Source organism: Elgaria multicarinata, chromosome 1 (genome assembly GCF_023053635.1).
Source record: "Elgaria multicarinata webbii isolate HBS135686 ecotype San Diego chromosome 1, rElgMul1.1.pri, whole genome shotgun sequence".
Taxonomy (NCBI): Eukaryota; Metazoa; Chordata; class Lepidosauria; order Squamata; family Anguidae; genus Elgaria; species Elgaria multicarinata.
Genome location: NC_086171.1, coordinates 196,168,783 through 196,193,420, shown reverse-complemented (window position 1 = coordinate 196,193,420; position 24,638 = coordinate 196,168,783). Strand labels below are relative to the sequence as shown.

Here is a 24,638-nt window from a genome sequence, read left to right as displayed (position 1 = left end):
GATCTCTCCAATCTGGGAGAATGGGCATCAAACTGGCAAATGCAGTTTAATTTAAACAAGTGTAAAGAGATGCAAGTTGAAGCAAAAAACCCAACTTCATGTATGTACTAATGGGATCCGAGGTAGCGGTGACTAGATCTTGGTGTTATGGTAAACAGCTTGATGAAAATGACGTCCCAATGTGCAGCTGCTGTGAAAAATGCAAATTCCATTTTAGATATAATTAGGAAAGGAATAGGAAATAAAACTGCCAAGATCCTACTGCCATTATACAAACGGATCATCCCATGAAGCTGATTGGTGGGAGATTGAGGACAGATAAAAGGAAGTACTTCTTCACACAGTGCATAGTGAAACTATGGAATTCACTACCATAAGATGAAGTGATGGCCACCAATGTGGATGGGTTTAAATGGGGATTGGACAAATTCATGGAGGATAAGTCTACCGATGGCTAGTTGTCCTGATGGATATACACTATCTCCAGTATTAGAGGCAGAATGCCTATGTATACCAGTGGCTTGCAAACGCAACCAGGAGGGTGCTCTTGCACCCATGTTTTACTTGGGGGTTCCCCACAGGCAGCTGGTTGGCCACTGTGAACAGAACGTTGGGCAAGATGGAACCTTCGTCTGATCTAGCATGGTTCTTCTTACATTCTTATGAGAGAGTGTGAAGTTCTGAAAAAGTATCCATGTAGTAATTTGTGTATTCTGCAGGTACAATAATTAAAACTATTTTGGATTTTAGGACAAAGGTCTATTTTAGTGGATTATATATGAACAGGGTACATCCAAAAGCAAAGCTGCTCTTTGTCTTACTATAGCAGCGAAAGGTATCACAGTTTTTTATTGACTACATGTCATAGTGATTAGTTAGCATCTGTTAAACAGATTTATGATGCATGATCTCTAGTTTTGTTGGAGTGTGAGTTTAAGGATATTATAAAGACTGGTAGGATTGAAAAGAATAGGCAGTTTGCAAATGACTTGTGAGTTAAGCTCAAATGTTTGTTTGACATTGAAGGTAAGAATAATGATAGATGTGATGCAAAAAATATCCATAATAAAAATGCTGTATTTTCTCAGTTTCAATATGAACTTGCCTTTAAGAAGAACAATTTCTTTGACCAAGTGTGTGTTAATTGTAATAAATTACCTTATCTTCATCAAATCATGGTACTTGCTCTGAATAAAGTTATAGGTACAAAGGACCACTACTTGAGATGTAGCAGTGAGGTGGAGGACCAGAGCTTGTAGCTGTGTCACTACTGTTGTCAGACATTTAACAGAGACATCCTATCTCCTCAGCATTGTCTTCATAATATGGATTTAGCTCCAGTACAGTCAAAATTACAGGTTCTGAATGTTTTTGAAAATTGTTTGTTTCAGTTGGTCAGTTTCAGACTGTAATTCATTTAAATAAACAGATTGGACATCAAGTTTTTGGTTAGGGTTTTGAAAGGGAAAGTGATGTAGTTCATTAAATGATTGATACTGTTTGGGAACACGGTGATTTGTTTTGAGAATATGCATTATTTGGTAAATGGAGTGGCTACAAAGAATAAGGTCATGTGGCAGCAGTTAGTTTGGAAATAAAAGATGCAAGAGGCGGGGAAGGAATAACCTATCACAAAGTAGTATCCAACGGAGATTTGCTCAGGTGGCATTTTCACTTGTTTCAGGGCTTGTCCGTGGATGCGCTTCATCATAGCTGTGCCCAGACTGGGCCCTGGTGTGTGTGCGAGGCTCCAATTCAATATTACCCATAAAATTGATGTTTCACATATATTGTATGCCAAAGAAGCTACATAAGAAGCTGACAATGCCTCATTGAGGTATATGATGTGGTCATGTTCTGTAGTGGCATCTTTTTGATGCTTGTATAAACTTATTCTTGAAAATCTTTGATAATAGATGTTCCTGTGCTTTTAAATTACATCCCTGTGATGTGGGGATTTACAGATGGACAACAAAAGTGGATCGTGAGAGCCCTTATAGATGCAAAGAGACTTATACTTCAAGCTTCGAAGGATAAACATCCAGCACCTGTCATTCAATGGACTGAAGTTCTTACTGCTTGCAACATTTGACTATCTCCTACAGCCGTCAGTCTTGTATGGATCCTTATTTAGATATACAAATTGTTTATATCAGCATATATATTTGAAATAGATAAGCCTTAATTTTAAATGTACATAAATAGTACATATGGAAGTTAGAACAACTTTCCACTGATTAGACTGTAGCATTCCAGCTCCCCAGTCCATTCCTCTCTGACGTTCTGAACATCTACCTACAGGCATTAATTCAGATTTTGACTAATTAATATGTAACCGAAAAGTGTACCAAAGGTACCAATCAATCTTACTAATTTTGGTATAGAGTACTGTAACCTACTGATGGATAACAACAAATCATCTGCATATAAAGCCATTTTATGTTCAACCTGCTCATGCCCAAACCACAAGTTCCAAGCACAAATCAAGGGAGACAGAAGAGATTCCTGTTTCATTTGTCATCACTTATGACACAAGAGAGAGAGAGAGAGAGATAAAAATCTAATCCAAATTTTAAAAATATCTCTGGAAATCCAGTTTTTTTAAGGTCACAAACATAAACTACAAATATAATATGTGAAGCACTTTCTCAGTATCAAGTGAAATAATCACAGCTGAGTATTCTTTTAGAATTCAAGCCGATCAGATTTACTGCAAACCTTAAATTGTCTACTCCCTATCTCTGGCAAATAAATGCCATGTGGTTAGGTATTTACTGTTTTACTCTGTACAGCACCATGTACATTGATGGTGCTATATAAATAAATAAATAAATAATAATGTATGCATTGCATATATTATATCAGCCAGAGCTGCTGTTAATATTTTAGCATCGAGATTGATTAAGGAAATAGTTCTATAATTTGCATAGTTGGTATGGTCTTTGCCAGATTTAAGAATAACTGATATATAAACATCATATAAAGAGACTGGTAAAGTTCCTCATTCAAAAACCTTACAATAAAGACAGATTTTTTAGTTCATAATCTTTTCTAAGTGTGCCTTATAACATTCTATAGGAAAAGCTTCTGGCTCCAGAGTTTTCCAATTTCCTATGATACACTTAACCTCTTCCATCCACAGAGGTTATGCAAGTAGCTCCTTTTGCTGGGAATCCAGTTGTGGAAGGATCAAATCCAAAAATAAGTTTTTATATTCCTGTTTATTAAGCTCCCTATCCTTCCTATGTAGTTCAGAATATTTTTTGAAACTCTAAATTTATATCTTTTGGGACTGTGTGTGTAACCTTTACCTTTACTTAGTGGAATATAATTCTGAAATGTTTGTTGATTTAACCAAAATTCCAGAATCTACCTGGGCCTTTCTCTAACTTTCCCAATACCTCTGACAATGCTAATTCTGGTTTAGTGAATGTATTGTATTCTATTCATATTTAGCACATTGTAGTTTTTGATAGAAGTCTGGGTTGGGGCAAGCTGCAAATTGACTTAATAAGGACTTTGTGTTTTATCCAAGTTCTCGTCCTGTATCACCTTAACTTTTTTCTTGTAAGATGCATATGCAATAATCCTTTGCTTCATATAAACCTTAGAACCTTCCCATTCAATAGCACAAGACACCATTGACCCTTGTTAATCTCAGAATATTCATTGTTTAGAAGCCATCTGTGTTTTTAAAATTATCAACATTAAGCAGTAAAACATTCATGTTCTAAGTGCCATAAGATTTAAGAGTGAGGTAATTTAATTCATAAAGTCCAAGATAGTAATTGTATCAATATTGCATGCTTTTTACACACTGAAATCACAGAAAAAGCAAAAAATAATAATCTAATCTAAAACAATTTTAATACACAGGTGAAAAAAAGGTATAATCTTGTCCTGAAGGGTGCAACATAAGCAATGCATCAATCAGACCTAACTCAGGCATGTAAATCTTCAATGACTGGGTTCAGACAACACAATAACCAACAGTGGTTTAAATAGTTGACAATTGGTTATTTAACCCACCATGGGTTATCGTGTTGTGTTGAGGACACCATTGGTGATTTCCTCAGCAACTGTTGGTTATTTTGTCAGCTGCAGAGTTGCAAGGCAAGAGTGGCAAAAGCGGCGTCAGCTGCTCTGGTCTAGCCAGCAAGATAGATTTTCAGCAGCATTGGCTGATGGGATACTAGCAGGAGAACTGAGGTGGGGAGAGAGGCCTGGGGATGAGTGGGTCAACTCAGCGTGGAGTAACAGTCAACGCTGATCCTAATCTACACCACAGTTGATTATTATCATGTTGTGCAGGGAGCACCCCCTAGATAAACAACTGTTGAGTTGATTATTACCCCACTATTGACTATTGTGTTGTCCAAAAGCAGCCAATCTTCAACAGATTGCAGACTGAAATTTGTGAAAGAGTTTACTCCTATCCAAAATTGGGTCCAAAATCTTTTAAAAATCCCCATCAATTATTAAATGATCATAAGTAACAGTAGACAGGTGACTAAGGTACCCAGTTGGCGAACCATAGCAATCACCATGTTTATAAATCTAACTACCAAAATAAGAAAGCGATCCTCTGGATCAGATATTACTTGTAACACAGATATTAGTACTTTTTAATGTATATGTATGAGATTTCTTTAGCTTTCTTAGAATTGTCACTAGGGTAAGTTTCTCCTGCCCAATCTTTGCAAAGTCTGTCCTTCTCTTCCACCAAAAGATGAATGTCCTGTAACAAACGTCCTTTTAAAGATTCTTAAATTTGGAAAGCGCTTGCTTTTGTTTGTCAGGAGTTACCTGACTCCTCCTAAGATTTCAAGTAATAATGTTCCAGAACATAATACACAGATAAGGAACAACAAAATATTTTTATACCTAAAACACTTATTTACAGCCAGCATCCTATCCTTGCCACCCCATTTACAGCATATGCTGAGCCTTACAAAAGTTCCATACATGTAGAATCCATACACTATATACAGTTGAAGGCAACCCATTGCTCCTCTTATATTTCCAAAACATTCTATCTCCATCAAACAGGCCATATACAAACAATATCACCACTGCATATTCAAAATACCCAGGACTGTACTTAGGATGCTTAAAACAGCAAGCCAGACAAATAAATTGACTTCTAAACCTTACATTAAGGGAAGAAAGTGAAAAAGAAATCCAGAAAACAATCAATGAACCAGGTTCTACCCGCTTAAAGAACTTTTTTAAAAAATTAAAATTAGACTAAAAGGTCCATAAGGAAAGAAAAAAGCAAAAAAGTGGGGGGTGGGGGGAATGAAAACTATCAAATGAATGCTGGAAGGATATACCAGTGTCCATGTGAAAAAAGTTTAGAGATGAAGTGTTTCCCTGACTTGTACCCATCTATCGTTGGTAGTTTTCACGATGCCACGGAAAGCAAGATTTCAAAAATGGGTATTATAAGGCTAGGATTTATTGTGCAGATTCAGGGTTTCATCAATATTTGTTTCAGATGTTTTGGGAAAGTGAATTTAGTGCTCTGTATTCTAGCCTTTGTTTATTTTCTTCTTTATTGATTACTTTTCTAAACTGCCCAATAGCCAAAGCTCACACACTAAGTATTGTAGATCATTTTGAAGATATAATTGTGTGTGTGCGTGGTTGTTGTTTTTAAAAAAGCTTGATCCTGTGAAGACTAAGGAAGCAGTTCTTCAAGCAAATTTACAGACCATTTTGTCTAATATATGGCAGCAAAGAATATTGGTACCGCAGGCAAGGCAAACTGCATAGTTTGGTTTTTAATTTGGGTCCTTCAAGTTGGTTTGTTGACACTTAGTTGTGCAGGGCATGCCTGGGTAGAGTTGTTGGCTCTGTTGGAATGGGTGAATGCAGATCTTTCTATTGTAGGAAAAATGTCAGTAGGAAAATTTCACTCTTGTGATCCTGTAACAATGTGTATGCATTTCCAATTTAGATTTAGATTACTGTTGTGTTTATTTGTTTCACTCAGGAGACTCCTCCATTAGGTGCAGTTAGCCATTATTTTGCATATGTGGAATACAAAAGCCGCACTGCATCACATTTTTACATAATACTTTGTGTTCAGGATGTACCTGTCCTAGAGCAGAATACTAATGAAGAAATGGCGGATAATAAATTATTTGGTTTAGACAACACAACATGGCTCGTCATGGGTTCCTTAAGCCATGATGAGCTATGGTTGCCCGCAGGTGTCAGATTGCATATCCAACTCCCAAGAACTTGGATAAAACCTTAAAACAGAGCATGGGTTATGTAATGGTTGTTTAATCCTCACATAAGCCATGCTTGCCAGGTTTGCATAATATGATAAACCCTGAGCAGAGGATGCATATGCAAAATGGCAGCCACATGCACTGCAGCCTGGGCTGTTGTGTCATTTTTTAACCCATGGAGAGCTGCAGTGCATGTGGCTTCTATTTAGAATATGCACGCTCCACTTGGGGCTTGTCACGTTATGTGAACCTGCTTAGCATGGATTATGTCAGGGTTAAATAGCCCTTAGATAACCCATATTCCCTTTCAAGGTTTTATCCAAGTTCTTGGGGGGTTGGATATGTAATCTGGCACCTGCAGGCCCTGCAGCTCATCACGGATTAAGGGACACATGACAGCCCCATTATGTTAGTTGCTCTCTTCCTGACAAGGTGGGAAATCATACTCCTTACCCCACCTAGTTGAGAAGTTCCAGACACAAACCGGTAGAAATACTTGTCATACTGTAAAACATAAGAGTAGCTTCTATGTATGGTGTAGATTTGGGTTTCCTCACGAGATTTATGAAAAGATTGAAATTAGTGATGTCTTCTCTGCCATTTGCCACTGTCTGAAATTTTAATATACCAAACAGGTGTATAATTTACCTTGGTGTGAAGCGGAGAAGTATCTTAATATCCTCTACCTCTGTTGATGTGGCATGCTAACATTTGTGGCTGTTGACTACACAGTTTTAGCTTGTTACATTACTGTTTATATCACTAAACATGAAAAAAATTGCTCTACCCAATACAGAGATGGACATTAGAGCTGATCAAATGTTGTCTTCCTGTCTTTGGAGTTTGGTTAAAAAAACACTCAACAGTCATCAGTATTGAGCATATGAAGCTAATGGCAGGCAATTAAAGGTAGCTTTTAATGAAAAATCTGATGGTACCTGTTACCTTGCAGTGAACGTTAAACAACAACAGCAACAACAACTCTTTGAAAACAAGTGAATTGGAGGCCTTGATTGCAACAGATCCAAGTAGTACTGATTCCTTAAAGATGGCTATTATTTATGTCTACTCTGAAATTGGAGGCTGCCGACTATCCTGTGCAGGGCGTCTGGAGCACAGAAGGGCTCCTCTGCTCTGTGCTACTTCTGCCCTGCCGTTTTTCATTGGGGGTGATTTTGGGGAAGGCGAGGTGAGGGGCCTAGAGGCGCAATAGGAAGCTGCACAAAGCAGCTTCCATGGTTTCCTCCCCTCCCCATTCCACTCCAGGAGCATCCTTTGTTTCCCACAAATTTAGAGCAAGAGGCTTCTACATTGAATTGAATAGACCTGATAGAGGTATACCAAATTATGCATGGTGTGGAGAATGTGGATAGGGAGATAACCTAGGGTCATCCCATAAAGCTGATTGCTGGGAGATTGGTGGACAGATAAAAGGAAGGACTTCTTCACACAGGGCATAGTTAAACTCTGGAAATCACTACCACAAGATGGGGGTGATGGCCACCAATTTGGATGGCTTTAAAAGGGGGTTTGAATATATTCCTGGTGGAGAATGCTATCAATGGCTATTAGTCCCAATGGCTAAGTGCAACCTCCAGTATCAGAGGCAGTAAGCCTGTATACAGTAGTTACTGGGGAACACGGATGGGAGGGTCCTGTTGCACCATGTCCTGCTTTGTTGGTCCCTGACAGCTGGGTGACCACTGTGTGAACAGAGTGCTGGACTGGATGGACCCGCAGTCTAATCCAGCATGGCTCTTCTTATGTTCTTAGGTTATGTTTTTAAAAACCGATGTGGTTTGTGATGCACAAATAAGTCTTTCATCAAGTAGAAACGACTCACTTCTTGGTCACCCTATAGAACCAAGTGTCACATTGCCGAAAAAGGAAGATATTTCCAATATCTTGGATATTCCATTTTCGGTGGTGGGGGCTAGTGTTGAGGATCTTGTAAATGCATTGAGTCCTCAGCAAAGAAATGTATATTATACAGTTACATTCAGTAGGTTTCTCCATGATACATATAACAGTTCATGTGAAGACAGTGCAGAGTTGTTGTTTTAGTGGCTGTTTTCATATGGGTAAGTGTTTCTTAATGTTATACGTTCATGGTAAAAAAATAATCATTGGCATAGCATCATCTTGTTTTACTGCTCCTACAACATTAGTAGCCTATAATGCATGAGGAGGTACACTTCACCTGTTCATGCTTTTGCACGTAGAGCAGGGGTGGTGGCCCTCCAGATGTTTTGGCTTACAACTCCCAGGACCCCTCACCATTGGTTATGTTGGCTATGGATGATGAGGATTTTAGGCTAAAACATCTGGAGAGCCAAAAGTTGCCCACCCCTGTTGTAGAATAGCATGGAAAAGAATTAGAGTATCACCACATTAGCAGTGTCACTGTAGCACTGTCATTCACTATTCTTAAACCTTTAGTTCTCATCACAATTGATGAAATTAGCACAATATCACATTTCATAGTAGTTCTCATTCATTTGAGATTGCAGTAGGTTTTGAAGACAAGTGAGGACATATTGTTTAGAAATTAGCATGTTCTGTGAAGGATCATCCTGAATTTAAAACATCTGACAGGAAGTTTGGACATGCATGCCAACCTCTGGTATTTCTTCAGTTATACTAAATTGGAAATTAACTGCCAGTGTGATGATGAGAGGGATGCTTCTCTCCTGGACAATATTCAGGTTGGAGCTTTGATAGATGGGGACAAAGCTCTTTATACAGTGTGTGTTATGCAGTGAGGGTGTTGTGCTCACTAATGGTATTAGTTTGTTCAGTTCCCTTATGAAGGAGGATTCCTTTCTTGTTTGTCTCATGCCAGCTCTGAAGGCTTGTGAAAAAATTAATGAGATGATGCTTTCATCTGAAAGTGAGCCTACGATTGAGATATTTACACTTGATCATTTTGATAACACAAATAAGTCAGCAAGCATGTATTCAGAGATAAACCAGAAACTGGGTAAATTGGAGAAAGATATTTCTAGGGCTGCAGGAATCAGCTATCTAAAACTAATACTTTGGCAGAAACTTTAGATGAGATGCTTCTGGTGAATGGAGCTATAGGTGAGGTGGTAAATTTCACTTGCAAAGTGTTTATCAAGACACACCTTCCACCAGTACTAAAATCCAAGGAAAAGATGTGCATTCTCCTCCTTACAGCATGGAAGGTTTGCTTCCTAAGAAGCAACAGAAAACATCAGAATTTCCTGTGAAACTTTCCACAGATGCTCCACATGGTTTTGACAATGAAATGAGTCAGACTAGAGGGAACATGAGTAACACCCTTTCAAAATTGATTGTTCTCAATAAAAAAGATAGAAATAGTGTCTTGAGTGCTATATAGCATTGTTTTAATGAAATTGCTGTTTTGCTGTTGACCTTCATTGAATGAAATTGTATTCCCACTAACTCCGTAGCACAGTTGCATTGAGTTTTTGATGTGTGATGAAAATGGCAGTTCTTATAATCAACTGAAGCATGCAGTAAAATCTTAAAACCTGAGCATGTTGCTGGAAGTGGTCTTACGTTTTGCTTTTATGAACTAAAAGCATGGCAGCACTATTGGAAGATACTGATGTTTAGTAAATATTTAGTCTGTCTATCAAATTGCAACATGTGGTCACTTATTTTCTGTACATACTGTTTGTTGTGTGTCAGTTTAGTGTGTTTATAAACCACAAATACATCACAAACATTAAGATGTTGTCACAAATAAGAAACATTTGTGTAAGGGCGCAATCCTGTCAGATCCATCCTGGGTACTTGTAAACCTGTTAACTCGGAGGCTTATGAGTATCCAGTGCAGAGCGGGAGGTGCATCGTGCCCCCCACTCTGCATTTAAGCTAGGCTGGTGTTTTCACCTGTGTAGCGAAGGCTTCAGGGAGGGGGAAGGAAGGAGGCTGGGGCAGCCATAGGATGTCATATGGCTGCTACCCTGATCTCTTCACCTCTCCACCCCTGGGAACGCCCCCTTTCCACCCCCACCTCTGCACTCTGTTTTCTCAGCATGGAGTGGTAGCTGTCGTGGTTCTCTCTGCATTAACTACTTGTGGGAGGGGAGCATGGTTTCCTGGCTCTGAGGTTGGAGCCCATTTTCAGACCTTGGAACCAGAAAACCAAAGTATCCTATGCCCCCCAGACACTGTCTAGGGGACATAGAATTGTTCCCTAAGTATAATCTTTTCATTATAGCAGCATTATACAGTAGGACCGTTGAAGGATATAGGAATAACTTATATTCCACAGCAATTTGCTGCTTTAGAAGTGGCAGATCTGGAAAAAAATACTTGGGCACTTGATTGCTTAAACATCTGTTGGCAGCCCCTGAGATTTTAAAATATTTTTGAGGCATTAGTACTTTAGTTTTGCAGGACAAAGTCCCAAGCAAAAAAAAAAAAAAGTCTGAAGTGGAGATTGAAAAACCATGTTGCTAGTAACACTGAGTTGATGAAATGTGCTGACTACAATTTTAGTTAAGAACAAAAATCTATCAGGCCACAAAACATTTTACTGAAGTGTCCAGAAGCTTAGATTTTCAGAATTTCCATGGGTGAGTGGATTTTGTGCTTTACAGCAATGCAGGTTTCTGGGCTGCCTTGTTTGGTGTGATGATCTCATTCTGAGTATCTGTTTCTGTCCTGTCGACACATAATCTTGACAGTGATTTGGTTTTCATGGAGATGTCCTTAATAACTGATTGTGCATTAATGTTGTGGCATTGTTGGCTATAGCAGGTCATAAAGCTCCGTCTTAAGCACTTAATTTGTTTATGCTGTTGCTCTTGAAACTATGGAACTATTTAAATATTATACTACAAAAGATGATTGCTTAATGTCAACATGTAAAGAGCATTTCTTCATGTGCCCATTGATTCCATTGCAAAAATCCTAATCAGAAATTATTCATAGTGTGTTCCCTAGACATGATTACTGTACATTTCTCAGCTGTTGTTGCATATTACAAGACAATGGGCCTTTTCAGAAGACACCTTAAACCCTGCTGGGTAGTGGCTCTAACCGTGGCTGAAAGTGTTGTGTGTGACAGCAGGGCTTGTGGTTAGTGCTAACCCCAGAGAACTACAGTTTTGCTAACCACAGAGCCTGAAGTGTCATCTGAACAGGCCCAGTGTATTTCATTGTCAGTTCAAGTTCATAACTTATAATTGTTTCAGTTGGCCACATAATTTTGGTATACTGAGAAATGTGTGGTGCTGCACTTCCTAAAATCCAGTTTGCTTTGTTTTTATTTTGTACAGCAAACAAAATATTTTATATTCTGACAGTTCTTTCTTACAATGCTATATGGTTTGTCAGACTTGCATTCCAAATCTTAGGACTGATTCAGTTTTTCTGTATTTTTAATGAAATCTCTCTGTTAACTTTTAGATGTAGGAACACTCTCCCTAATGAGATTCCTCTACAAAGGCTATTAGATACATGCAGAGGTTCAGAAAGGAAGTTGATTGGTGGAACTTAACTACTGTTTGCAAGTAAACACTGCACTCTGCTGAATTGTCTGGGAAGAGAAAGCATCTTAATAGGAAAAGGATGCATATATTACTTCAGTATAGCAAACAGTTTTGGCTTGAGGCAAGCTGTTTTTCAAAAGCACTTGTTCCTGGCTGGAATCACACTAATTATGTGGGTGCTGTGTGGGAGGGCTTAGTGTTTACAACCTGGCATAAAATGTCTCCTAGTTGTATCTGGCAAAATCTTTGACACACCCACCCACTATGCAATTAAGGGGCAATATTTAGAGATGGCTTACTCAGAAATACACATGCATGTACACACTAGTCAGAAAGCCCTTCATTTTTTTTGTAATCAGAATCCATCTGTATCCACTATTTATTTTCGGGCTGTGTACAGAAAAGAGTATTTGTGGATTGTATTTTTTTCTGTCATGATAGACTTCTGAAGAGAAGGATTTTCTACAGTGAGTTTTTGCTTTATTGGTAATTGTTAGTTATCGTTGAAGTGGCTGGATGCTTCAATTCCAAATTGAAATGCACAACTCTTGTGTACTAGATACTTTTCATGTCTGAACATCCTACAGCTACTGCCATAACTATGGTAAGCAGTGAACTGCAATACCAAAAGTCCATCATGTATGCTCGCTCATCCACATCTGAAACTGGTCAAATGCCCTCTACATTTCCTTTTAGACACATGCAGAAGAAAGGCCTAGTGAGAGGTGGTTTAATATAGATGTTATACATGCCTGAATTATATCATCCTATCTGCCTGTGGAATGATATTTATAAACGTTAGCAGTTGCCGTATGCTTGAGATTACAGATGTTGCCAGTCTCAGATTTAGATAAAGCAGTGTATTAGTTTTAAGTATTGGATGTACACAATTATTCTGATTTAAGGCTCTCAAGGAGTTTCAGAAAGCCAGAGTGGTTGCTTAGTTGGGAGCGTAACTTGGATTATGGGAACAGGGTGGGAGATTTGGAGAGATGTGGGTACTGCTGTAGCTTTGTTCATTTTATGTTGTAATATTAAGAAAATGTTTCAATAAACTTTAATAATTAAAAAATGTTTATTTATTGTAAATAACTTTTTTCTACTAGGTTGTAACTATCTTGAACTGTTGTATATTGTGTAAAAATTAAAATATTTAACTTTTTTGGCTAGCAAGACCAGCCTAAAACTGTAGACCCCTGGTTAAAGTATTCTCTTGGGGCATGATGCGTTTGACCATTTATGTGAGGAGGTTATATAAAAATTGGCTCCAAAAGTGAAATTCACCACAGGGAGGGCTATGCAGCAGATCAAATCTGAGTCCCATGTTCCCCATTCCTGTATTAAGGCTTTTTACCTTTAAAGTTTTCATTACCTTTTAAAACAAGATAGATTGAACAACCTCATTTAAAAAAAAAAAAAACCTGCCCAGAAAGTAGAATATGATGAATGTGAGATATGTAAACGTAAAGGTAAATCTTAAATTGAATTACAACGGGTCTTGGTTGTTACTGTGAATTAAGCCAGAATTACTTTCTCTCTTCCCCCCTCCAGTAGAAACTATGTTCCAACTTCCTGTCAACAACCTTGGCAGTTTAAGAAAAGCCCGGAAAACTGTGAAAAAGATATTAAGTGACATCGGCTTGGAATACTGCAAAGAGCATATAGAAGTAAGTAGGATCTTTCATTGAGTTTTTATGTTGCCGTTGAATTGAAGCTTCCATCTTCCATTGGAGATGTATTTAGCTGAACTGCTCAGCAGAACGGTTAATGATAGATCAGGGTCAGGTGAGGTTTACCCTTTTTTGGCTGGCCTTAGTTGCCAACCAAGGGTCAACCAAAAATTGCCTGGCTGAGTGGCAGCCAAGGAAGCCTTCTCCCTCGTGCCCTGACTCAATAGGGGCAATGGGAGCTGTCCCCTGCCTCCTTTTTCTGAGGGGAAAGGAAGGCATGGAGCTTGCCCACAGGCTGCTTGGTCTGGCTGTATTTGAGTTGTGGCTGATTAGGCCCCAAGGAAGTCCCCTTCTTCCTTCACTGCTTTAGAGCAGGAAAGGGTGGCAGTAGGAATGGGGGTGCTGGTTCTGATTAGCAAACTAGCTAAAAGTGGGCTAGATGGAAGACAGAAACAAAGTTCAAAGTGTCTTGATAGGAATAAATGCCAAGTTCTATACCTAGGACAAAGAGAACAAATGCACATTTACAAGATGGGGGATACTTGGCTCAGCAATACTACAAGCGAGAAGGATCTTGAAATTGTTGTAGATCACAAGCTGAATATGAGCCAACAGTGTGATGTGGCTGCAAAACAAAACAAAATAATGCTATTTTGGGCTGCATTAATAAAAGTAGAGCTTTCAAATTGCACAAGGTACTGGTTCCCCTCCATTCAGCACTGGTTAGGCCTCATCTTGAGTACTGCGTCCAGTTCTGAGCCCTACACTTCAAGAAGGATGCAGACAAGCTGGAGGGGGTTCAGAGGAGGACAACGAGGATGATCAGAGGTCTGGAAACAAAGCCCTATGAGGAGAGACTGAAAGAACTGGGCATGTTTAGCCTTGAGAAGAGACGACTGAGGGAAGATATGATAGCACTCTTTTCAAGTACTTAAAAGGTTGTCACGCAGAGGAGGGCCAGGATCTTTTCTCGATCATCCCAGAGTGCAGGACACTGACTAATGGGCTCAAGTTACAGGAAGCCAGATTCCGGCTGGACATCAGGAAAAACTTCCTGACAGAACAGTACAACAATGGAACCAATTCCCTAGGGCCGCAGTGGGTTCTCCCACACTAGAGGCATTAACGTGGATTCCTGCATTGAGCAAGGGGTTGGACCCGATGGCCTTATAGGCCCCTTCCAATTCTACGGTTCTATGAGTCTATAGTTTGACCCAGCACTGCTAAGGCATTGCAGTTGTCTAGGCAACAAAACCACTCCCAGCTTTCCTCCTAGGCTTGTTGCTGAGGAGGAGTTTGCAGCACAGTTGCTATGTACCCTTTCCACTTTTGTGGCTCCAAGGCTGGGAGGAAGGCTAGGGCTTCTCACTTTTGTCAGGCAGTGATAGCTCATGCAATATGGTGAGCAATAATGTAGAAGCTCTGCTTTTATCCTTTTTTGAGGGAAGAGTCATGCCAAATTGGTGGCTGGATGGAGCACCTTTGTTGCATGTAATGGAGGTGTCACGCCAACATGCTCTTCCATCATTTGAAGGGAGCTTCTGGCTTAGTATATTAACTAGTCTAAAGAGTATTGGTAAAGCAGCTGATGATGTGGTCTTAAAACAGTTCAGCTTTGGAGGCAAAGAAGTGAACTATGTATTTCTTTTAGGTGTCATAGTATTAGCTGTGATAGAAGAGGCTGATACTCTATTTTGGTGAAGTAGTACTTCAAACTACATTTCAAAACTATGAAGCAACAATATTAGGTTCTCTTGTCTTTATGCTACAAAAGTTTGAGATTAAACTGCAATTAAATGGCTGCATGTGGGTTTTGTATATAACTGATAAACCAGATCGATGCTAATGTCTAATCCATAACTAAAACATTAAAATGCACATTGTGTCTTTGTGTAACTTCCAGAATTACTGTACATATAAACAGCTATGATTAACTTCACTGGGAATGATTTGAGCACTAAATCCTTTGAAAACTGGGCACATCTGAAAGATAGTGGGACCTAATGCTGATTTTGTTTTGGAAAATGTGGGACTAAATTTTATTTCATCTGTGAACCTTCACACCATTATATTCACTTTCTTCGTAGTCTTTGTGAAGTCAAGCATATGGGTTCTCTAGAGAGCCAGCCAGCATACTGTGTCTCATGCTCCCCTTTCAAAGGGAAGCTTTTTGCCCACTGCACATACCTCAAGTGGTAGTTGAAGCACCTTCCTGCTCCATTCTCTTTTGACAGCTGCGTGAACAGTATCTCAGATATCTTTCCCAATAAGGTCCTCACTGAGTCTAGGTTTTTTTTTTTAAGAGATTTCTCTTTCCTTTTTCTCTTCTATTGCAAAAATTATATCTTGCTTATTAACAGTATTAACAAAAGTTCAAATACCCTACTAGCCCATTTGTGCTGTTCCAGGGACTTCTATACAGGAACTTGAGTGATCGAAACTCTTTGCCTGAAATAAATTACTTTGTGCCCTGGGTGAGTGATTAGTGGACGGCTATTGTAGTTTCTAGTCTAAAAAACAACTGACTTGTAGAGGAAAAAGTGGGTGCCAGTCAAAAGAAAGCACTTTAAAAGCCTGTCCATTTCCAAGGGAGTGTTGAGTACATTTCTTCTATTGAAATAGCTGGATTAGGCCCTTAATTCGGAAAAATATATCTAACAGGCATTGTTATTGTATCCTCTGAGACATTGCCTTTGAGTCCCTGTACTTGTAATTTTTGGTATGGTTGGTTCATGAACTTCCAATAGACAATTACCCTATGATGTATTATTTAGTTTATGCTTTTGCTAATCTTTTCCATCTTTGCAGGATTTTAAGCAATTTGAACCCAATGATTTCTATCTGAAAAACACTACATGGGAAGATGTTGGATTGTGGGACCCTTCACTTACAAAGAACCAGGTTAGTAATAATGTTGAAATGTTTGAAATAGTAGTTTTGCAATGAATATTAACTGTTTTACAGCCAGCCCAATTTAGGCCTGTACATAGTAGAATTCCCACTAATTTGAATAGGATTTACTCTCAGATAAATGCACACAGGACTACCACCTTAATGGTGTTTTGGAGAGGAATGGGGGAGGGGAACTAGGTTGTAGCCTTAAGGAAGATGTACTTTGTTTTATGGCTTCAGTGAAATCTGCAATTATTGCTAGTGAAATATTGAAGAAAATTAAGCATAAAAAGCAACTTTGGGGTCCTTTTTAAATAGTTCTAATGTTACATCTGAATAGAAAACTAGTGTTTTACATATCCATAGTACACTAATTCATTAGAAATCCAGGTTTCAACAGCTTGAGTGTCAGGCAGAATTGAGGGTGGTTCAACTTTGATATTATGCCAAACAATGATTAAAATGGAAGCTTAACTGTGGTTTGATGTGATATCTGAATTGACAAAACATAGTTTGTGAGAGACTAGCAAATGAATTGGAAACCATAATTCGAAGTGGATTTCCAAATTACGGACTGTAGTTTAGCATGACATGCAAATTGACAAACAATAGTATTATGGCTGTTACTTTCCTTCCAGAAACTGCCAAACACCATGGAGATAGGAGGGAATTCATAAACTTATGAAACAGAGGACAGAAAATGAAAGCAACTCTAAAACATGATTTGCCTGTTGAATGTTTGAAATCTCAAACAATGGTCTGGGGTTCCAAACTATGGGTGGCACAAACCATGGCTTGATAGGATGTCTGAATTGTCAGTATTTATGTACTGGAGCAATCTGAGTTGGTGTACTCATAGAGTTTGTTGGACAAGAACTTGAAAACTTGGTAAAGTTTGAAAGCGGTCATAAATCCATAATTGGAGGTTGCTTCAATGAAGTATTTCAGTGTCATAAGAATTTTCTAGAAAGAATTCATGCATAATTATTTTCACAGATGGAAGCCTGATACACTGGTTTAGTTTAGAACTAATGAGAAACCTGTTTCCTGTTAGAGAATGCTCTGGGATATATGTCTTGTGTTTGTGTGCTTAACCCCTTGCCTCTCCTCCATATATCAGGGGAGGAAATTGAAAACTTCAAATGTAACTGAACTTGGGGAACTGTGCTTTGTTAACTAATCTCAGTTAGGATATTAAACCATGGTTTGATCCTTTCTGTATAATAGGGAACTGTGGTTAGTTCAAAAGTGGAAACTTTCAATCTCCTCTCCTTTGCATAAAGGCTGGTGAAGAAGGATCACCACGACTTGTACTTCTAACAGGAAACTGATTTCCCTTTACTTATGAACCAGGCCTTTGTCTTGGTTTATATTGTTGGATTTGCAGTGACAGATAATCAGAAATAATGAGAATTGTGTTTTTCTATAAAATTTCTACTACCAGGATGGACAGGACTAAACTTCCAAAAACAGCCATCTTAAATTATCTCTGACAGCAAAATACTCATCATTCAGGATATAAAGTGCAGTGTGTGAGGGAGAGGGGTGGTGGTTTCTGGTCCTTTTTAGGAAATAATAATGACCTTAGTTCAGCTTTCACAGCTACAAATAACAGAATTCCTTAAGATTTCATGTTTGATTTTAAGATTATTTTGAAACAGCACTGAACATGGGTAGAGAACATAGCAGGATATGATGTGTATATACCACCCCCCATAGCCAAAGCTCTCTGGGCGGTTTACAAAAGTTTGAATTGTAACAGTGATTGAACCAAGGCCTGATCTTGGATTCTTGTGACCAATAAACCATTTCTCACATACTAAATACTTTAACCTAATTGACAATTCATTTTGAGACATAATTTGGATTAGGAAGGAAAAGGCAGTCATATCTGCTTTTTGCATATCTGAAGTTGGTATATTTATTTAATATATTTAGGAATTGTTCCTCTGCCTAATAGGAGCTTGAGCCTATATACAAATATGTAACTCAAACACGGTACATGAAATAGTAATTTTGCCATATGTTAAATACAGCTGTATAGCCATTGCACCATACAACCCAGTGATTTGAATATTAATCGCTGTTGATTAGAGCCTTCTTACAGGCTGAGTGCAGCTTGAGACTCCCAAAACATTTGAAAATGCCCTCTTCCTTTTTAAGGTGTTGATGCACATTGCCATGAATTACTACAACCACATATTCACCATTTTTAAGAACTCACAGATAGTTTCTTCCAAGCTATTTGAAAAATGTTTGCTTTGCTCAGAAACAGAACTATGAATTACTCTTACTTTGCCATCTTAAGAAAGGATGCTAAATGAATGACAGTTCTATAAATTCAGACTGTGGTCCATTTGTCTGGAATGCTTCAGAAAAAATAAATAAAAATCTCTTAAATGTAACTTTCATGATACTTAGCTTCTTTTTTGTTTTTGTTTTTAAGGACTATCGGACAAAACCCTTTTGCTGCAGTGCATGTCCATTTTCCTCGAAGTTCTTTTCCGCCTACAAAAGTCATTTCCGGAACGTTCATAGTGAAGACTTTGAAAACAGGATCCTTCTTAATTGTCCCTACTGTACTTTCAATGCAGACAAAAAGACTTTGGAAACGCACATTAAAATATTTCATGCTCCAAATGCCAACACACCAAGTGGAGGCATCAGCACTTTTAAAGATAAAAACAAGCATGATAGCCTTAAACCTAAGCAGGCTGACAGTGTAGAACAAGCTGTTTATTACTGTAAGAAGTGCACTTACCGAGATCCTCTCTACGAAATAGTTAGAAAGCACATTTACAGGGAACATTTTCAGCATGTTGCTGCACCTTATATAGCAAAGGCAAGTGAAAAGTCACTCAACGGGGCTGTATCCTTAAGTTCCGGTACCCGAGAGGAAGGCATGATTCACTGTAAACGATGCCTTTTTATGCCGAAGTCATATGAAGCTTTAGTACAGCATGTTATCGAAGACCATGAGCGTATAGGATATCAGGTGACAGCAATGATAGGGCACACAAATGTGGTAGTCCCAAGATCCAAACCTTTGATGCTAATTGCTCCAAAACCACAGGATAAAAAGCCTATGGGACTTCCTCAGAGGATGGGCCCCCTGTCCCCTGGAAATGTCCGGTCTCTTCCATCACAGCAAATGATGAATCGACTGAATATACCAAAGCCTACGCTAAATTCCGGAGGAGTGAATATGATGTCCAATGTTCACTTACAGCAAAACAACTATGGAGTGAAATCAATGCCACCAAGTTACGTTAGTCACACGGGAGGAAGGCTAAGCTTAACTGGTAGCTCCCCAGTTTCCCTGTCCCAGCAGTCTCAATCAATGAAACAATTTTCCCCAAGTGGAAATGGGAGACCTTATCCCCTTGGAGGGGAACCAAGATCGCAGGCTTCAGCAAGGTACTCTCTTCAGTCTGCCAACTCATCTTCACTTTCATCAGGTTCATTGAAATCAACATCATTAGCTCAATCTCAGGCAGCATCTAGAATATTAGCCCAGTCCACACCCAAGCCTATTGGAGCTGGTGCTCCTGCTGTCAATACTTCATCAACTCAGAAATGGAAAATATGTACAATCTGTAACGAGCTGTTTCCAGAAAATGTGTACAGTGTTCATTTTGAGAAAGAGCACAAGGCTGAAAAGGTGCCTGCAGTAGCTAACTATATTATGAAAATACATAATTTTACTAGCAAATGTTTATACTGTAATCGCTACTTGCCTACTGACACGTTGCTTAACCACATGTTGATTCATGGTCTGTCTTGTCCCTACTGCCGCTCAACTTTCAACGATGTTGAAAAGATGGCTGCTCATATGCGAATGGTTCATGTTGATGAAGAAATGGGACCTAAAACTGATTCCACTTTAACCTTTGATTTGACATTGCAGCAGGGTAGTCACACCAATATACACTTGCTTGTAACTACGTACAACTTGAGAGATGCCCCTGCTGAATCTGTAGCTTACCATGCTCAAAATAACCCTCCAGTTCCTCCAAAACCACAGCCAAAAATTCAGGAGAAGTCAGATGTACCTGTAAAAAGTTCTCCACAAGCAGCAGTTCCCTATAAAAAAGATGTAGGGAAAACACTTTGCCCTTTGTGCTTTTCAATCTTGAAAGGACCCATCTCTGATGCACTGGCACATCACTTAAGGGAGAGGCATCAAGTTATTCAAACAGTTCATCCAGTAGAGAAAAAGCTCACATATAAGTGTATTCATTGCCTTGGAGTGTACACTAGTAATATGACTGCCTCGACTATAACACTGCACCTTGTCCATTGTAGAGGTGTGGGGAAGACACAAAATGGCCAAGACAAATCTAATGTTCCTTCTCGGCTAAATCAATCTCCAGGTGTAGGACCTGTGAAACGTACTTACGAACACATGGAATTCTCTCTATTGAAGAAAAGAAAAATAGATGATGATGATTCCCCTTCCGTCTTCGAAGAGAAGCCTGAAGAACCTGTAGTGCTAGCTTTAGATCCCAAGGGTCATGAAGATGATTCTTATGAAGCCAGAAAAACATTTCTCACAAAGTATTTCAACAAACAACCGTATCCCAGTAGGAGGGAGATCGAAAAGTTAGCTGCCAGTCTTTGGCTATGGAAATCTGACATTGCCTCACATTTTAGCAACAAAAGGAAGAAATGTGTTCGAGATTGTGAAAGGTATAAACTGGGTGTCCTGCTTGGATTCAATATGAAAGAATTAAATAAGGTTAAACATGAAATGGATTTTGATGCTGAGTGGCTGTTTGAAAATCATGATGAAGAGAATTCTAGAGTCAATGCTAGCAAAACTGTTGATAAAAAAATAAACCTAGAGAAAGATAATGAAAGTTCCTCAGACAGTTATGAGAATATAGAAGAGGAATTTAATGAAAGCAATAGTCCATTTGCAGAATCTGTTTCTAACTCTGGCCATAAAGCTTCTGTGAATAGCATAAATGAGAACCCAGAAGAAAGCATATCTAAGGAGACACCTGAGGAAACAACCTTGGAGTCTCCAGAAAAAACAGACCAAAAAGAGGAGGAAGGAAACCCAAAATGCAAAGAGAGTTGTCCTGCAGAAGAACCAATAAAGGTGGTAGCTGATGGTTCAGACAATGAAGGTGACCAAGAAGATCAAGATGATGCTGTTGAATGGAAAGATGAAGCATCACCATCTGAAAGTGGACCTGGTTCTCAGCAAGCATCTGACTTTGAAGATAATATGCCTGAAGTGAAACCAGAAACATGGACGGACGAATCATCCCAAAGTGAAGATGCTAATAATAGTAGTAAACCAGTTGCAGAAACTAAAGGTGTTGCCTCTGAGAGTGATGAAGAACAGTCAAAGTGGAAAAATAGTTCCTATGGAAAAGTGGGCGAGTTTTGGTCTAAGGACCAGTCACAGTGGAAAAATGCAACAGAAATTGAAGAGAGCTTGTCAAATCAGCAGATGGAGTGGCAGAATAGCACAATTGACAGTGAAGATGGAGACCAGTTTGACAGTGTGACTGATGGGGTTACAGAATCAATGCATAGCAGCCTAACTGGGGTAGAGCTGAGTAGCCAGCAAGCATAAGCTGTTTAACTCCCTAGCCTCAGTATCCTCCACTTGACAACTGTCTAAACACTTACATTTCAGAATGACTGCTAAAGTTCATTGTAACTGGTACTGCCTTTTGAACACAAGGCATTGACTAGTGGCTGTGAGCTCACCAATTCCAGTTCATATTTCAAAGTATGCTGTTGGCAAATCTCACTTGAGAGTATCTGCTGTGATGAGCACAGTAACTTAATGTGAAAACTGCTATGCTGGTGGCTCCCACTTCACTGAAGAAAAGAAAAGGTTTATTTTATCAGCATTTTCAACATTTATTTCACTCTGTATATGTTCAGCTGTATGTCTTTTTAAACATTACCCTTTTTCCACATGGTAGTTATAGGGCCAACATATGAGCTACCAGTTCAATGTGTATAGTAGACTCTGGGAAAATTGTTTTTTTCATGTATCATTCTGAATAGTTGAAATGTATATTTGTACAGTCTTTTAGACCTATTCAAGTGATGCTTATGCTATTGTTCTTGTGTACCCATCATAGATTTGGTTCTTTTTTTTTTTAGTGTTGCCCTGCTGTGTAATAAATGCTGTATCTAGTTTACCTAGCAAAAAGCTTGAAACTGCTATAGTATGAATTTTGACAGACTTAGTTTTTGCACATAACCTTGTACAATCTCAAAACAGAGGCCAGCAACATAAATATATCTGGACTCTATTGTATTATAGAATTTTCTTGTTCTTGAATATCCTTGACATTACAACTGATGACTATGTATTTCAGAGCCATTTTCTGAAATCTTTTAAGCTAAAAAAAATCACATGCAAGAAACAAGTTTGCAGCTACTAATTTTGACACCTTTTAGATCTGTATAAAAGTGTACTGTGTTAAAGCAGCATACGGAGATGAATGCTGCATTTTTTTGGATATTTAGTTTTATCTTTAGTTAACACCAACATGGCGTTGTATTCATTTATACCATCTAATATATGACACATTGTTGTAGTATGGATAATTTTGTGATCTTTATTTCCCCTTTGTATTCATTTAAGCATCTAAATAAATTGCTGTATTGTGCTTAATGTAAACATTTGCATTATTACAAGGTTTGCAACCCTGGGTCTCAAAATGTGCTTCATTCATTATATTGGCTTGTGTTGGGGGGGGGAAAGCAAATTTGAAAGCTTACGTTGATGCCATGAGCCAATGAAAGACTAATACCAAAGCAGTTTCATTCTAATAAAAATAAGCTGCCTATATGTAAACTGGAATCTACTCAAACAAGCAAATACATAAATGCAAATCTGCAAGGCTATATGGGTTAATAGATAAGCGAATTTGTAGCACAATCCATCCCAAGTTAAACACCATAAGTCCTATTATTTTCAGTGGAGAAATTAAGCATGTGCTTAACTCCCCTGTTGAAATCAATTGGATTTAGAATTACTGGCTCTTGTCTTACACTGTCACTTTCTGTAACTTGACTACCTTTAAGATCTGCTGTTCCCAGCAAATTAATTCATGCATTGAGTTGTTCCTCATATGCATGGCATAATAGCTTTGCAGAGATGTTATTTCAGTGTTTCACATAGGTGTAGTATTTGAAGGTGAGCACATGGAGTATATCAGTAGTATGAAAACAAGGCAGTTGTACACTTAATAACTTTGGAAATTGTTGGGGTGGGTTGCATTTCTAATACAGTTCATGTATTTGGCAGGAAACATTAAAAGTAAAATGCCATGAGGTATCTTGCATTTCTTAGTGGGAGTCAAGAAGCACTGCTGTGCATTTTTCTACCACAAACCGGTTTCCCCTATAGCACAGTTAAGAGTAGGAAAAAACATAATCCTCTATTTCTTTTTAACTTTGTCAGGAGACCATTCTATCCCAGTGATGCAGATGACCCATTTGGGAAGTTAGTGAAAAATGTAAATAGTTTTTCCTTTTTTCTAAGAGCTCATTTGTGTGAAAATATGCTTTAAATGTCTAATTCTACTTCATTGTGTTGCAATGTGCTGGAGTCAAGAGTGCATCATGTATTCTAGCAGTGAATGGTGATGAGAAAAAATGAGCAATTGCATCCTGGGACAACTAATATTGTTTCCATTGATTCTGAACAAAGCTGAAATTCTTACTGATATATTAGATGCTCCTTTTACAAAAGACGTGTCTTAACAAACAACAACAAAAAAGACAAATTTGCGGGTGAAAGCAGATATTAGACAAGATAGATATACTACAGCTTAGAAATCACTTGCTATTCATGAATTGGGTATTTGGAAGAGACTGAAATCCCACCAAGTCCAATTCATATAAACCAGACTATAACTCACCATGAACAAAATATTTGCATTCTTGCCCTTTGGTAATGCAGGTACTGGATTGTATCCAGTTTGTAACCCTGCACTGAGGGAAGGCTCTTTGATCTTGCAGAGGCTTCCATCAGTGGAATAGGGAGTGAGTTGGTATTTGGCTATTCCCCCTGCACCCTGTGAACTGCTCTAGAGGCTTGGGGAGGCCCTTTGGAATAGCATAGATGGTGGTGTGCCACGGGGCAGGAAGAATTGCCAACATATTCCTCCCTTCTCAGTCTGCTAGCTGAATGAAGCCTCTGCAGGATCAAAGAGCCTTTGGTCAGCGGATGGACACCAATAGGATGTAACTCACTGCCTCTTAACATGATTTTATTTTTAAACGGGGCATTTAAAGTCAAACCTTCTTTAGACATCTCCCTGATGTACCTGCTTTCCACATGCTAGTGTGGTGTAGTGGCTAGAGTGTTG

The 24,638-nt window shown here is 38.7% G+C and overlaps 1 protein-coding gene across 6 annotated transcripts in view; it reads left to right on the top strand.

Moving 5' to 3' along the window:
- Positions 1-22,983, top strand: part of ADNP (activity dependent neuroprotector homeobox) — a 58,612-nt gene extending 35,629 nt beyond the window's left edge. For 5 of the 6 annotated variants that reach the window (XM_063146304.1, XM_063146296.1, XM_063146289.1 and 2 more), the window contains 3 exons: positions 13,280-13,395; positions 16,207-16,299; positions 18,737-22,983. In XM_063146304.1, coding sequence (XP_063002374.1) covers positions 13,288-13,395; positions 16,207-16,299; positions 18,737-21,877 — 3,342 coding nt within the window. In that variant the 5' untranslated portion in view covers positions 13,280-13,287 and the 3' untranslated portion in view covers positions 21,878-22,983. Of the gene's footprint in view, positions 1-1,950; positions 2,117-13,279; positions 13,396-16,206; positions 16,300-18,736 lie in introns of those variants that run through there. The other variant, XM_063146321.1, reaches the window with a different exon arrangement.
- Positions 22,984-24,638: the final 1,655 nt, after the last annotated feature.